Source organism: Phascolarctos cinereus, unplaced genomic scaffold, assembly GCF_003287225.1.
Source record: "Phascolarctos cinereus isolate Bilbo 61053 unplaced genomic scaffold, phaCin_HiC Scaffold_3;HRSCAF=262, whole genome shotgun sequence".
Taxonomy (NCBI): domain Eukaryota; kingdom Metazoa; phylum Chordata; class Mammalia; order Diprotodontia; family Phascolarctidae; genus Phascolarctos; species Phascolarctos cinereus.
This window is the reverse complement of record NW_027555736.1, coordinates 248,955,855-248,971,825: the sequence shown is the minus strand read 5'-3', so window position 1 is coordinate 248,971,825 and position 15,971 is coordinate 248,955,855. Positions and strand designations below refer to the sequence as shown.

General features: G+C 40.6%; 1 protein-coding gene and 1 long non-coding RNA gene across 5 annotated transcripts in view; one reads left to right on the top strand and one right to left on the bottom strand.

Moving 5' to 3' along the window:
* Positions 1–15,971, top strand: part of ZFYVE26 (zinc finger FYVE-type containing 26) — an 84,922-nt gene that overhangs the window by 65,741 nt on the left and 3,210 nt on the right. For 2 of the 3 annotated variants that reach the window (XM_021004642.2, XM_021004641.2), the window contains exons 34-41: positions 3,488–3,697; positions 3,967–4,185; positions 4,475–4,672; positions 5,314–5,513; positions 5,980–6,121; positions 6,502–6,561; positions 12,465–12,647; positions 14,454–14,498. In XM_021004642.2, the coding sequence (XP_020860301.1) occupies positions 3,488–3,697; positions 3,967–4,185; positions 4,475–4,672; positions 5,314–5,513; positions 5,980–6,121; positions 6,502–6,561; positions 12,465–12,647; positions 14,454–14,498 (1,257 nt within the window). The remainder of the gene's footprint in view (positions 1–3,487; positions 3,698–3,966; positions 4,186–4,474; positions 4,673–5,313; positions 5,514–5,979; positions 6,122–6,501; positions 6,562–12,464; positions 12,648–14,453; positions 14,499–15,971) is intronic. The other variant, XM_021004643.2, reaches the window with a different exon arrangement.
* Positions 414–2,984, bottom strand: LOC110220584 (uncharacterized). Of its 2 annotated transcripts, none has more exons than XR_002327912.2 (3): positions 2,909–2,984; positions 2,187–2,377; positions 414–723 (listed from the first exon to the last, which is right to left on the bottom strand). It is a non-coding gene; the product is annotated as an uncharacterized LOC110220584 (long non-coding RNA). The 2 variants fall into 2 exon arrangements; XR_002327913.2 differs by lacking the exon at positions 2,909–2,984 and adding an exon at positions 2,486–2,564.

Sequence of the window (15,971 nt, the reverse complement as noted above, 5' to 3'; positions counted from 1 at the left end):
AATTTCCCTTGAATGGTAGATTACTGACTTAATGATAATTCAGATATTTATACCTAAATTTAGAACTTGGAACAATATCAAATTACAGTCCCAAAAGATTTTACCTCAAATAGCAAGTTTCACTGATCATAGCCTAGGACTAGAGAGTTATTATTTCTCATGTTGTTGCAGTAACAGTTAACAATAAAGAATTTACCAGGCTTTTAAAAAAAAAGATTCATTCAACATCCTTTTCTTTTTTTTTTTTCTTCTTAATTTTAAACTCATCTGGGTATAAAAATAAATCATTACAAATTAAGAAAATAATCACATTCTGGAATTCCACATAGATAGCAAATAGCTCACTCAAAACCCAGAAAACTCTGCTTACTTATTATAAGTCTCTAGAGTCTAGACTATCAGATACCCGTCTATCTAGGTATAGATATTATAAATTTGTAAGGCAAAAATACATCTTTAAGTTGGCTCAAGATATAACTTCAATATATGCTGTTCCAAGTATGATTTCATGACTCCCATAATCACAGATCATCATATACATCACTTATATACCATAAGCAAATTTATAAATTGCCCTCCTTTGGCAAAGGATTTGTGATGGAAGAAGGAGTCTCATTTTCTTAGAAAGTCAGTTCATTATTTTAGAATTTCACAACATTAGCAACTTACTTCACAAGGCTGATAAGATTTCAGGACTTTATCCAAGGACATGACCCAAGAAACCTGGCAAGTTTACAATAAGGAGATTTTACAAGGTTGTTTTCTTTTTTCCTTTTCCCACAAAGTAAATAATTATTATTCTTCCTTTTAAAAATATTCCCAATTAAAAACTTGATAGGTTTTAACATTATGACAATAACCTCTAAGAACTTAATAATTTTACAGTATACAGATCAAAAGAAGTTAGATTTTCCAATGATACGATTGCAGTATCTTAACAGCATTTCTTATACAATGGTGTCCCAAATTTTACAATCCAAGAAAATTTAGAAATACAATAATAAAATACACAGTGTCATGTATTTAAAACATGAAACAAAACTTTGCCAGTCAGATGATACCAATTCAGTTGAACATATTTCCAAATTATCTTATATAAAAAGTCACTTTGTTTTATCACTTTTAGCATTCTATGCTGATTGCATTCAAGACCAGTATAGAATAATTTTGATCCATTATACCTGTAACAAAACTTGTACTTTCAAAACATACTCCCTTAATTGCAAATATTAAATATCTTTTCCATTGAGGCGGATTTTATTTATAAAGGGTGAAAGATCACAATTATCCTAACAGGAGAAAACATTTCATTTAAGATGAGAGCTGAATAAATTAAAACACACTTGGATACATAATTACAAATAGTATAAGGGTCATTTTACTACTAGCGCTTACTAGGGTCTGCTACTTTCGGTTAGTCTACTGCCAAAGACTTAAAGTGACAGTCTCGTATTGTCAGCCCCGTTTTTCTAGGATTCATGAGGATCTTATAGACCTCACATAACAACTAAAATATACCTTTCCAGTGGTCCTGCATGGACAGAATTTTGGCACACTATCCTCAAGTAATTCCATATTGTTACTTGTTACTAAATTTTCCATATCCTAAAGAATAACCACACATGTCTTTCTTATCTCAATGAGATCAAAAACCTCCCTCAAACCTCTTTCCAGAACTCCAAACCTTTGACTTTTAAACCTTCCATTTACAGTCAGTGCAAACAGATTCCAATTTTCTTTAATTTTCTATACATTCTTCTCTCATCCCTATTTGTTTAAACTTCCTTCCTTTCTTCTTATATCCTTCCAGTAGACTTTGATTAAAGCCCTTCAAAATTGCCCCCTTTCTTATTTATTTTGTATTCTGATCCAACACTTCTCTTACATAATTCAACCTAATTCCTCTAATTCTTTACTTCCCAATCATATTCCACTCTATAGAACTTACCTTTATTTCATTGAATTTCTCCAGGTTTTTAGCGCAAGTTTTTAATTATGCAATTCTAATTAATTGCAACACTGTTACCATTTTTGGGTTCTTAAGAGTTTGCAAATGCATAGTCATTCTTATTTCTTTTAGGTTACTTTACTTCAAGTTTACCTAAATAATTACATTCTGTTATATCCTTCACAGAAGAAAGTATGGTGGTAACATAAAACATTTTCCCAAATTAAATTTTACTTACTTTTAAGTTGCTTCCTTATTTAATAAGAGGCAGTTCTTCAGTACCAGATAAGTTTAAACTGCAAACTCATTTTTTTCCTTCACTTTGAAACTTCAGTTTTGAATTAGCTTCAGTTCTCTTCTTTTTTTTTCCTTTCTCTCTAATCGGCAAAGAACCTTCTTTCTTTGCACTGAAACAATAAATCTGTCACTCTGCAGGGAAAGAGTGATAAATGGTTTAGGTGCAATATCTATGTAACTTTTACAGAGTTTTCTTCTTATTTTTCCTTAAATTCTGCTTAGCGGTACCCCAAAACTCACTTGGCCAGAATTAGAAATGCAGAGAAAGACTTTCTTTTAAAGGCTGAGAAAGTCCCACAGAAAAGTTTGCATTCTTTGCGACCTTTTTTCCTTTGTCTGATTAGATCACAGGAAGAAGTCAGTTATATTTTAGCAAGACACAAAACACAATGATAACAACATACTGGACATTAAGTACAAACACTTAAATTGAAACAAAGACAGAACAAAAGCACTTTCTGGTGAAATCTTTTCCAGTTAATCCAAAGATTTCATTTTCTAACTCAAACCAAACGAAACCACCAGTTTGATCAGAAAGGGGCAGGGTGGGGGTGGGGGGGTGGGAAGTATTGCCATTTGTGGATGGGAGGAGCATGGCCAATCCTCCACATACACACACACACACACACACACACACACACACCCCTAAGTACAGATACTTACCAGATTCTCATCACCAACCGTAATGTCTATCCCAAGCAGAGCAGCCCAAGGCATTCCCAAATTGTGACCCCTGGAATTCCACTAGTCTGCCTAGGAATCCCATTGCCTGCCACCATTTACTGTGGGTAAAATTGTTGGTGCCCCAGCAAACTAGAACCCAAACCCAGTACCATAAGTTTAGCAGCCAACAAGGGTTTATTGAGTTTGCTAGCAATGGAGCCCCAGCCACACAGGCAGAGACTTCCCAAAGGAACAAAAGGACAAAGGCTTTGATTTAGGTAGGAGGTGAATCGGGTATCAGGTACCTTAGGATTGGACAGGACCTATTACTGGGCTAGCAATTGGAAAGGCTCTTCTTCAGGTTAGCTCTATCTTGTAACCCCACCCTAACAGACAAGACTGCCCTTGCTGTTTCAGCAGTAAGGTCATATATGGGGCTGGGGGCGGGGTGGGGATGGGGGAATGGAGATGTTGCCATACAAGCAGGAAGAGGGGCAAGATAGAGGAACTGCAGATGAAATGGAGTTGTTCTGGCTGTCTTGGCTACCCACACCTCCGATGAATAATTTTTGCCTCCAGGTGTCCACAAAAACTGGACTGGATCTCACTGGTGCATGGCATGCTTGGGGTATGGCCTGCCTGAAAGCTGGGAACCTGACAGCAGCACGTGAGAAGTTCAGCCGATGTCTCAAGCCACCCCTCGACCTCAATCAGCTAACTCACGGCTCAAGGCTGGTACAGGATGTAATTGAGTATCTGGAGTCCACAGTAAAGCCTGTCCTATCAGTGGTAAGAGAACAGCAAGCAGTTCAAAGAAGGAGACGTCATTGTGGTATCATAGATAGAGGAGTCACCTTGACTTTCAACTCACTCTCTCTAATCACATGTTTAATTATGCATGTATCTTATTCCTCCATTAAACTATAAGTTCCTAAGGACAACGTTCAAGTCTCATCTGAACTTTGTATCTCTCCTAGTTACTACCACACAGTAAATGCTTAGTAAATATTATTTATTAAACAGAATGCTTTTCCTGCTCCTTCCTCCTCTCCTCATAGCAGGATGATGATTATTTTGCCACTCTGAAGGAACTAGAAGCTACTCTTAGAACTAAGAGCCTCTCTCTAGAAGTGATTCCAGAGGGGAAGTCCATGCACAACACCTACTACCAGGAGTGCCTCTTCTACTTACATCACTACGGCACCAACCTGGCCATCGTCAGCTTCTACATGAGGCACAACTGCATGAGAGAAGCCCTGCAGCATCTCCAGAGGAAGGTGGGTGATCCAGTAACAGCAGGCAGCTTCTTCCTTTATCCAGCTGTTAGGCTGAGTTCTTGGAAACCATCTCTTTGGGCCGTGGAGTCCCTGGCATAGATTGATAGTCATGAAGATTTCTCCCTATGCAGTGGCAGTTCAGCTGACACACATGTCTTCCTCAGTTTGCCAAGGCCCAAGGAAACAGCACGAGGGGGCTGAAAGGAGAGGTGGGACGTGGAGTTAGCGCCGTGCTTTAAAGGCACCGGTGATCACAGGCTGTCCTTATGTCTTCCTTTCCCTTCGGTAGGAGAGTCCCCCAGAAGTCTTTATTGAAGGCATCTTCCAGCCAAGCTACGTAAGTGGGAAGCTACACCTTTTGGAAAACTTGCTCGAAGACATTGATCCCACTTTGGAGAGCTGGGGAAAGTATTTGATCGCTGCCTGCCAGCACTTACAGAAGAAGAACTACTACCACCTTCTCTACGAGCTGCAGCAGTTCATGAAGGTAACCGTGGTCCCACCCGGCGTTGTTGCTGTAACACTGAAACCATGTGAGTTTGGCTGAGCTGAGCCCACCCGAGTCTGGGGAGTGAGACCCCACAGTTGGGTTCCTGAGTATGCCAGTAAGTGACTTTGGAGTTGAGCTTGGTGCTCTGTGGCTTCCTTAAACACTTTCCAAATGATTCCGTCGTAGGTAAGTCTTGATCTCTGTACAGACGACTCACAATACTACAAGCATGGGGTAGCTGGTAAAAGAATTGTAGACATGCTTAAGAAAGTAAAGGAGAACGATTGAAAAAAACATAGACGTGTCCTAGGGAACGTGCTTGTATAGGATCAAATGTGAAGGCTGTCAAGACTGAAGAAGACCAAAACAATCTGAAACATACGTCAGTGAATGGAACTTGTATGCCCTAGGCCTACTTTTAAAGCACGTGGTTACTCTGAATGAAAGCAGAAGTTAGTCTGCTGTAGGATGATTTGATCGATTCAGCTAATAAAGAGAAAACTTAGAAAAGCTATTGATTTGGCTTTTTAAAGGTATAGCTATTTAAATACTGGTTAGAGGGCTTCATGGACCTGGGCCCAGTAAGAATGATCACCACTACCATTTCCGGATCCCTGATCATCTCTTCCCTTCCCCAGGACCAAGTCCGTGCTGCCATGACCTGCATCCGATTCTTTTGTCATAAGGCAAAGACATATGCGGAACTGGGGGAAAAACTTACCTGGCTGCTTAAGGCTAAGGATCACCTTAAGATCTACCTGCAGGAGGCATCTCGGAGCACAGGGAAGAAGAAACTCACTTTTTTCCGAAAAAAGATGAATGCAGCTGATGTGTCAAGGTAGTAGCAAAATCTAGGGAAAGCTTTAGTCTGGGGCAAGAAGATGAGAGCTAATTGGATTTCGGTGTTTGTTACTTCAGGAAAGCCATGAAGAATATTGAGCATTTCTAGATCTTTGAGAAGAAGCTCTAGCAGCAGTTCTCACTGTGGTAGAAGGGCTTAGATGGTAATTTCTATCCCAGAGATTGGAGAAACTGCAGAAGGGGATTGGAAAGGTTAAGACCACAAATTCTGTAGCTCCAGAGGGTCATTAGAGTCCCTGTTGAGTCTCGTGGGAAATCTGTTTTTTGTCCTCCTGTAGCCTCTCAGAAAAATGTACAGATACGTATCTCTCACCTGCAGAGAGCCAAATCCTATGTCCTTTCTGTTTTTACTCTTGATGCTCCTTCACTTTCCAGCCCCAGTTACATTACTTCTAAAAACTCAGGTGGAGACTGACTGTTGCTTACATATTGCATAATTTCAGGCACATGAATACAGTTGGCCTGCAGCTGGAAGTTACCAGGTTTCTCCATCGGTGTGAGAGTGCTGGAACCTCCCAGATTACAGCCATGCCCCTGCCAACCCTGTTTGGAAACAACAACATGAAAATGGATGTTGCCTGTAAGGTATGTGATAGTTTTTACAGCCTATGCCTAACAAAACACATGTTATACATGTTATAAATGGATGTTGCCTGTAAGGTATGTGATAGTTTTTACAGCCTATGCCTAACAAAACACATGTTATACATGTTATAAGATCATGGACTTAAAGATGGAAGGGACCTGACAGAGGGCATCTAGTACAACCTGGTTATCCTCTACATGAGGAAACTGAGGCCCAAGAGGAAAAGTGATTTCTTCAAGGTCATGCAGTTTGTTGCTAAAAGAGCTGAGATCTGATTCCAGATTTGACTCCAAATTCAGCACCCTTTCCATTGCTCCACGCTGATTTGCTTGAATAACTGGCCCTGTCAGCTGTGTCACTGATTTCCTTTCTCTTCTAGGTAATGCTAGGAGGGAAGAATGTGGAAGATGGCTTTGGGATAGCATTTCGTGTCCTACAGGTATGGCTTGGATTATAATGGGGTTGTACCAAGTGGGCACAGTACCTAAACTTAGTCCAGCAAGAGTCATAGACTCTGAGTTACAGGGAGCCTCAAAAGTCTAATCCATTCCGTGCCTGAACAGGAATCCTTTCTACAATATGTCTGACACATGTTCATCACCCTACACTTAAAGACCATCAGTGAAGGGAAACTTGCCTTCCACAACTTCTTGTTTGTTTTCAAGCCTACCACAGCATCTTCTCGCTCTGCCCTCTTAGCCTGGAATCTTATATCATGTTTCACTGAAAAAAATTGAAACCATGTGTCAAGAGCTCTCTTTTCTCCCCTCCTCCTCAACTCACATTACTCAGACGTCTTCCTCCACCATTTCCTCCTTTAATCTTAGATGAAGAGTTGGACCTTCTTCTTGTCAAGAAAAATCCCTTTATGCACCCTTGACATCATCCCTTCCCAACCTCTGCAGAAAATTGTCCCCACTATCATCTCTTTGTCTGTGTCTCTATCTGTCTGTCTGTCTGTCTCTCTCTCTCTCTCCCTCCCACTCTCCCTCTTCACCTTTTATCCACTGTTTTCCTGTTGCTTACATGTTTTCCTCATCCATAAAAGACTCACTTGTGCTGACCATTCCCAGGACATGTCATCTTATATCACTCCTTTTGTGATTGATCTACATGGGAAAGCTGTTTGCACTGTGCCATGCTTCTCCTTTCACTCTCTTCTAAATCTTATGCAATGTGGCTTTTGGCCCCATTCAGATAAAAATGTGCTGTCCAAAGTTACCGATGATTACTTACCTTCCATATCTGATGGCCATTTCTCAATCCTGATCCTCCTTGGCCTCTCTGTAGCATATGAAACTATCAGTCACCTCCTTCTGTAGCCTCCCTGTCCTCTCCAGATTTTTGTGATGTTACTCTCTACTTGTTCTCCTGTCTGTCCAGTCATTCTTTCTCAATCTACTTTGCTAGTTCTTCATCATATGATGCCCACTAACTGTAGGTGTCCTCCAAGGCTCCATGTCAGGCTTGCTTCTCTTTGGGGCTCAGTAGTGTGTTTCTCAGGGCCCTCAACAGCTCCTCTGGGTTCACCTGCATTCCATATGGATGATTTCTGTATGTTTATATCCAGTCCTGGTCTCTCTACTAAGCTTCAGTTCCACATCTCCACCTTCTTTTGGACATCTCAAACCAGAATGTCCAAAGCAGAACTCATTCTTTTCCCCACAACCTTCCCTTCCTCCAAACTTCCCCGTCACTCTTGAGGATACCCACATCCTTCCAGTTACTCCGGTTCACAACTTTGGAGTCACTCTCACTGCACATATCCAGTCTGTTGCCAAATATTGTCATTTCTACTATCATAATACCTCTTTTTGCATCCTTTTCTCTCCACTAACATAGCCACTAACCCAGTTTACAACGTCCTCACTCATCACTTCATCTCTCCTGGCTGTTGCAATATGCTTCTAACTTGTCTCCGTACTTCAAGCCTCCCCCCTCCCAATCCAGTACATTCTCCACTCATCTGCCAACATGATTTTTCTAAACTATGGATCTGACGTTTTCACCTCCCTGCCAAGAAACCCCAGTAGCTCTTTTCCAGAATTAAATGTAAACTAATTTGTTTGATGTTTAAAGCCTCTTATAGCCTTCTTATACTTACTCCCCTCTGTGCATTCCACAGGCCAGCTAGACTGACCCACTTGTGGCTCCCTGGATGGGATGCTCCATCGCCCATCTCAGTGCCCTTTCTTTCCCTGTCCCCCCCCCCCCACTCCCAACACCACCTTCCTTACTTCTCACCTTCTTGATTTCTCTGGTTTCCCTCGAGACTCAGCTGAAACTCCGCTTTCTAAGGGAGACCTTTTCCTGATTTACCCCCCCTCCCCATTACTCATGCCTTCCTCTTTTAGATTGCTTTCTGTCTTGTGTGTCCCTAGATGTTTACATGTTGTCTTCCCTGTTAGAATATAGGCTTCTTGACAAAAAAAGATTTTTTTGCCTTTCTTTGTGTCTCTAGAGATTAGCACAGTTCCTGGCACATCATAAGGGCTTAATCCATGCTTGTGGGCCGATTGTTGCCTGACCATTACCCAGAACAGACCATTCTATTCTGGCCAGCTCTCACTGTGAGGAAAATTTTTCTTCACTCATGCTTAAATCTGCCTCTGTGCTACTTCTGCTCATTATCCTTCGTTCCACCCTCCTTGCAGAATAAGTCCAATCCCCCTTCCTTCAGGTATTTGAAAACGCCTATCTAGATAGGTGGCGCGGTGGGTGGCGTGCCAGGCCAAAAATCGGGAAAACTCACTTTCTCGAGTTCAGATCCAGGCTCAGACACACTAGTTGTGTAACCCTGTTTCCTCATCTTTAAAATGAGTTAGAAAAGGAAATGGCAAACTACTCCAGTATCTTTGCAAACAAAACCCCAAATGGGATCACAAAGAGTTGGACACAGCTGAAAAAATGACTGAATAACAATTCCTCCTCCAGACCAAACAATCCCAAGTTTCTCCAACCAGTCCTCCAATGGCATCGACTCCAGGCCTGACAGCATTCTAGTTGCTCTTTTCTGAGGTTGTCCTCTCTTGTCAGTGGACATCCTCAAAACCTGGCTGGATGCCTAGGATGCAGCCCAGTATTCCAGATGTTGTCTGACCAAAGCATAGTAATGATGATAACAACAACAACAACAATAATAATAATAATAATAATAATAATAATAATAATAAAAGAAGATGAGCTAGTATTTATATGGTACGTTCAGGTTTGCAATGTACTTTACATAGGGGATCTCATTTGATCCTCATGACAGCCCCTAGAGGGTAGATGTGCTATTATTATCTCTATTTTACAAATGAGGAAACTGAACCTGAGATATAAAGGCTAAGTGGCTTTCCCACGTTCACAAACCTCTAGCTCAGGCCTGGACAACCTGTGGCCTGCCAAAGGATTTTGGGTGGCCACGGAAAACTGTAGAGGAAAACATCCTGTACGTTTTTTACAGGCCACCCAAAATCCTTTGGTTGCCCACGGGCCATCAACAGCCCATGGGCTGCAGGTTGTGCAGACCTGCTCTATTACCTCCTTCCTTCAAATGATATCCCTCCCTTAATATAGTCCAAGATTACATTAATTTTTTAGGCTGCCTTGTAACACTGCGCACTTTTCCTGGTTTTGCATCTGACGAAAAACTCCAGATCTTTTTCATGTGGACTGTCACCCAGGCATACCTCTCACCTTCTGTGCTTGCTGAATTGACCCTGTAAGCTTACGCCTAGTGTTTTACATTTATTTCTATTAAATTTCATCTTCTTACATTCATCCCATCATTATAGCCAATAAAGATCCTTTTGGATCTCTACTGTCATCATCGTGTTAAATGTCCCTCTCAGCTTTGTGTCACCTACAAATTTGATTAAGCATGTCATCTATATCTTCATCTAATGTAGAGTTAAGAATGTATCTCTGTGGAGTATTTGGACATAACCTGACAGACTCAATGTTGGTTGGTTTTGTAGAACTACTTTTTTTCTCTTTCTTTTATTCTTTGTTACAAAGGATGATTTGCCTAGTAGGAGAGAAGAGAGCTATATTCAGAAATCAACTGGAGACATAAAAACAAAATATCAATAATTTTTTATCTTAATATTTTATTTTATTCTGATTACATGTAAAATAACTTTATTTTTTTACAGTTTTGAGTTCCAGATTCTCTCTTACTCTCTCTCCCCAGAAGGCAAGCAGTTTGGTAAAGGTTATACATATTCAGTTATACAAACTATAGTTTCATGGTCATGTTGTAAAAGAAAACACAGACCAAAAAAAAAATGAGAAAAATAAAGAAAATTTTAAAACAGTGTGTTTAAACTTGTATTCAGATTCTATTAGTTTTTTTCTGTGGAGGTAGATAGCATTTTCCATCGTGGTTCCTTCAGAATTGTCTTGGATCTTTGTATTGTGAGAATAGCCAAGTTATTCACAGTTCTTTATCATTGTAACAGTATTGCTGTTACTGTCTATAGTGTTCTGGTTCTGCTCACTCCAGGTTACATCAGTTCATATAAGTCTTTCCGGATTTTTCTAAAAGTATCTTGCTTGTCATTTCTTATAGAACACACTAGTGTTCCATCACAACCATATACTGCAACTTGTTCAGCCATTCCCCAATTGGTGGGTATCCCCTCAACTTCCAATTCTTTGCCACCACAAAAAGAGGTGCTATAAATATTTTTGTACATATTTTCCTTTTTTTTAATCTCTTTGGCATGTAGACCTAGTAGTGGTATTGCTAGGTCAAAGGATATGCACAATTTTATAGTTCTTTGGGCATAGTCTCTTCAGAATGGTTGGATCAGTTTACAGCTCCACAACAGTGCATTAGTGTCCCAACTTTCCCACATCCCCTCCAACATTTGTCATTTTCCTTTTCTGTCATCTTAGCCAATCTAATAGGTATGAGGTAGTACCTCAGAATTGTTTTAATTTGCATTTCTCCAATCAATAGAGCATTTTTTCATTTGGCTGTAGATAGCTTTGATTACTTCATCTGAAAGCTGATCATATCTTTTGATCATTTATCAATTGGGGAATGGCTCATATCCTTCTAAATTTGACTCAATTCTCTAAATATTTGAGAAATGAGGCCTTTATCAGAGACATGTGCTGTTAAAAAAAAATTGTCTTCCCAGTTTTCTGCTTTCCTTCTAATCTTGGCTATATTGGTTTTGTTTGTACAAAACCTTCCTAATTTGATGTAATCAAAATTATCCATTTTATGTCAAGTAATGCTGTCTATCTCTTGCTTGGTCATAAATTCTTCCCTTATCCATAGATCTGACAGGTAAACTATTGCGCACTCACCTAATTTGCTTATGGTATCATCCTTTATATCTATTTCATTTATGCATTTCTACTTCATCTTGGTTTATGGTATGAGGTGTTGGTCTATACCCAGTTTTCCAAGCAGTTTTTGTCAAATAGTGGACTTTTGTCCCAAAAGTTTGGATCTTATGGTCGTTTACTACTGTTTCCTAGTTTTTTAGTTGATTCTCTGGGATTCTCCAAGTATACCATCATATCATCTGCAAAGAGTGTTAGTTTTGTTTCTTCATTGCCTATTCTAATTCCTTCAATTTCTTTTTCTTGTCTTATTGCTATAGCTAGCATTTCTAGTACAATATTAAATAGTACATAATAATTTTTTTTTAACAACAGATCCCTGGGGTACTTAAGAACACCCACCAATTTTACATGAACCCATTAATGCTTATTCTTTAGGTCCAGTCATTCAGCTAATTTAGTGTATACCTAATTGTACTATCATCTAACCTAATTGTGCTAACATCTTTTCTTCAAGAGCTTCCTATCATAGGAGAAACATAATTATGTTTGCAGTTCCTTGTCTGAGCAGAAGCAGAAAAACACCGTAGGTAGAGATGACTGTATAAGCACCTCGTATCAGAAAGTCATCTGTCTGAGACTGCAGTAGCTAAAGGTTACCTTCCGAGGAGAGATAGTGATTCCTGGAAGATTAAGTGAAATGGTTCTGGCTTGAGAATTCTTAGATAGTGACTTGGGGAAGAAGGTAAAGCATTCCTTTTAGGCCTGAGCTTGGAGTGCCTACAGAATTTTAAGGAGATGCTTCCTAAATGCCTGCTTACCACCCTGGGTGCACATATTTTAACTAGTGTTTAAAAAACCTGAGATCCATACCTGGTGCTTGTTCTAGGAGTTATAATCACAACATGTAGCCAGTCTGGACCCTTCAGATCATGTTCTGGAGAGCCCCTTTGTTATAGCTCGAATGTTGACAAAGCACTTTTTGGAATCAACATTTCCCCATCCTACTGTGCATGTTCTCTGACGTCCCAAACCCTTTACCCTCATTTTCTGTTCTAGGACTTCAAGCTGGATGCTCCTGCCACTTACTGTAAAGCTGCCCAGCAGCTGGTAAAAAGAGAGAAATACAGTGAGATACGCCAGTTACTCAAATGTGTGAATGAATCTGGTGTGGCAGCCAAGAGTGATGGTGATACTATTCTCCTTAGTTGCCTGGAGAAATTTGAGAGTATCCCATCCCAGGTAACAGTCTCCCCCATTCTCTTCACACACTTTATTCTACAATGTCTTAAAGTCTTATTTTCACTCTCTACTTGCTTTGAATACTACTTTTTTTTTGTGAAGCATTTGGGGTTCAGTGACTTGCCCAGAGTCACACAGCTAGTAAGTGTTATGTGTCTGAGGCCGGATTTGAATTCAGGTCCTCCTGACTCCAGGGCCGGTTCTCCATCCACTGCACCACCCAGCTGCCCCTTGAATACTCCTAATGCCCTTGTTTCTCTAACCCCTTTACAATGATGGCCTTCTTATAATAGGATCCTTCCATGTAAAAACGGTTAGGGAAGCACCTAAGTAGAATGTCTTACCATTAGCTGCTCTCCCTTTGGACACAGAACTTGCTAGTTATGCTTTGGTACTCTTCTGTTGTTTTTATAAACTCTGCAAGAAGCCTCAAATCTCCGTACCTACTTTGGCTTGCCCCTGGAGATGATGTTGGAGCCAGAGAAAAGTTTTGCCATCTCCCTGCAGTGCTAGAGGGAACAGTAAGCCTTTGTGAAGAAAGCGGCTGCTTTAGTATGACTTTGTAAATAGTCATTTTTATGACCACAGAAAATTCTGCTTTTCAAAACCAGTAGGAATTTTTTGTGTGTGATAAATCCAGAGAGGCAACATAGTGTGGTCAGAAAGACCTGGGGTCAAGTGCTGTCTCTTACCCATGTGGGTAAGCAAGTGGGCCTGAGCAAGTCTCAGTATTCTAGGCAGTTCAGTAAGGTACAGATGAATTGCCAATCTGCATCAGTGGAGAGAGTTTTCATACGAGGGAGCTCCTCACATTGATGAAATTTTAGATCTGGACTAAATTATTTTAAAAGTCTAGTCACAGGGGGCAGCTAGATGGCACAGTGGATAGAGCTCCGGCCTTGGAGTCAGAAGAACCTGAGTTCAAATCCAGCTACAGACACTTGACACTTACTAGCTGTGTTACCTCATCAAAAAAGCAAAAAAAAAAAAGTCTTGTCACATATCCCAGCAAGTGTCCAAAACTTCTAGGTGGGCCAGGCCTTTTCTGGTCCAGAGAAGAGTAAATTAAACTGTTTCACTGCCTCTTGTGTCCTGGTGTCCTGGAAGAGCACACATGGTGTTTTGATCTTGTCCTCAGCAACTGATTTACCCTACACGAGGCAAGAAGACATCAGGACAGTACCCTCTGTTAAGCAGTAGGACCATGCTCTAGTGAAGAAGTAGGGCCTTCTTTGAGCCTTAAATTAGGAATTCTCTATTTAGTAGTCTTTGGAGCATGGTCATTAATCTTTAAGTTAGTTAAGGCCCACTGTTCTTTTTTTTTTTTTAACTTCATTGACAAACAGTGTTTAAATGATTTTTCCTATAATGGTCTTCCTGTTGGGGTAAAAAGATTACCTTTTCCATTCATGAAGACTAAGCACAATTTTCGTAGGAACCATTCCTTCTTCCTCTATCTCCCAAGTGCCCCAGAACTGGTATTACCAATTGATTCCCTTTAGCTACCCTTTATAATTGAATCTGAGTTAGGAAAGAAGAGCTAAAGAGGCATTCCCAATCCTAGCGTCAGAATCGCTCAGCTAAGAAGGAAACAGACTCTCTTCCTCCATCCTCCCTTATAATATCTGTATTTGCCTTCTTTTTTTTCTGAGGTAATTTTTAACAAATCTGAAAAAACAAAAATGCCATCGGGACAAAATAATGTAAGGGAAAGGGCAAGGGAGGCAGGGGAGGCCCAATACAAATGGAAGTGTCTCGAAGCAACCTGATGGGTCTGTTCTGAGGGCGTATTTTCCTTCTTCACAGGAATTGGATGGCCTAATCCAGGCAATACACAGTGATGACAACAAGGTGAGCAGAAACTCCCCGACTCCCCAAATCCCTCTGAGTGGAAGCATCTTTAAACCTGAGTTTCTCCGAATTTCTGGGCTAAGTTAATTAGAAGCACACTTTAGGCTCAATGTCGTCTTCTTTACCCCTGGTCATAGCATGACAGGATCGCAGACTCAGAGCTGGGAAGGACCTTAGCTGCCCAGTGCAACCCTATCTTTTACATTTGAAGAAACTGATACTTAAAGTGCAATTCATAGATGTGCCCGAGGTCACCCAAGCAGTACGTAGCAGACACAGGACTGAGACTCAGGTCGGCCCTCTGATTCCACATGACCTTACAGTTAGTTCTCTGCCACTCCTGCTGCATGTACCTGCTCGTCATCCTCTTGGTTAGCTCTGTTAGCTAAGTAGTAGTGCGATTAGTAACAGGGAGTGGGGAGGAAGAACACTTCACTATATGAGACTGCCTTATTCTGTCTCATCCCCTAGAAAAATATTCTTGGGACTCTCTAAGCTATTCCTAATCTTACTTTTTCTTTTGAGACCTATTTCAGTCACTCAGTCAACTAATTGAATTTGATTCCAAAAAGCTTCCTATGTCTCCTTACTCATAATCAAGGGCTACCTTCTTGAAACTAAAGAAAACTCCCTACCTCCATCTGTTGTTCAGCACGTTCTGGTTACCCCTCATTGCCTAAAGCAAGTTTCTTCCCCTAAGGACATTGGGGAAGGGCATGGCACAGTCAGAAATTAGTGGATGTTTTCTGCTTGCCTTGGTCAGGTAGAGTTCAGTGTCTCTTTGTCTAGGTAGCAGAGAACTCTTGTTACTGATGAGGCTTTCCTCAGAGACCTCCCTAGCCATTAAGGAAGTGAGCCAGGTTTTATGCTGCCTTGGCCCCATGCAGCACAACCATCTTGTCTTGGTTTATCCATGGGTCCCTTGTGAGCAAAACTGATGTTCAAAGAGCTGCCTCCTGATCTCACAAACTGTGATCAGGACGATGTTACAGATAATTTATAGAATATTTTCCTGTCAAAGAATGCTCAATATTCCCTCATTTATTCCCTCAACGTCCTGGTGAAATAAAGAAAAGTGGCATTCTAACTTATTTTCCTAAGTTGAGGAGATAGGATTGTGTAAACGTGGAGTAGGTTGCCATGTACGTGGCAAATGATTTTCCCACAGTCTAGAGTGGCCCATGGCAAAGCCAAAACCAGAATTGTGCTGTGCTGACTATTTTGTCTGATAGACTTCACCCCCATCTCCCAATTCTGTTTAGAATTACCAGGCTCTTGATAGGTCCAGTGAGGACAACACTCGTAGCTCTTAATCATTGTTCTTCCATCAAGCCTTAGAATATAATTTCCTCATGAAAAGGGGTAATGTGATCATTAGCATATATTGAATACTTGGGTATCGATGACCCTAGGCATCAGGGAACGAGACTTTGGAGAGAAGTGCCCCTTTTCTCTTGGGAATTTTATTTGTAT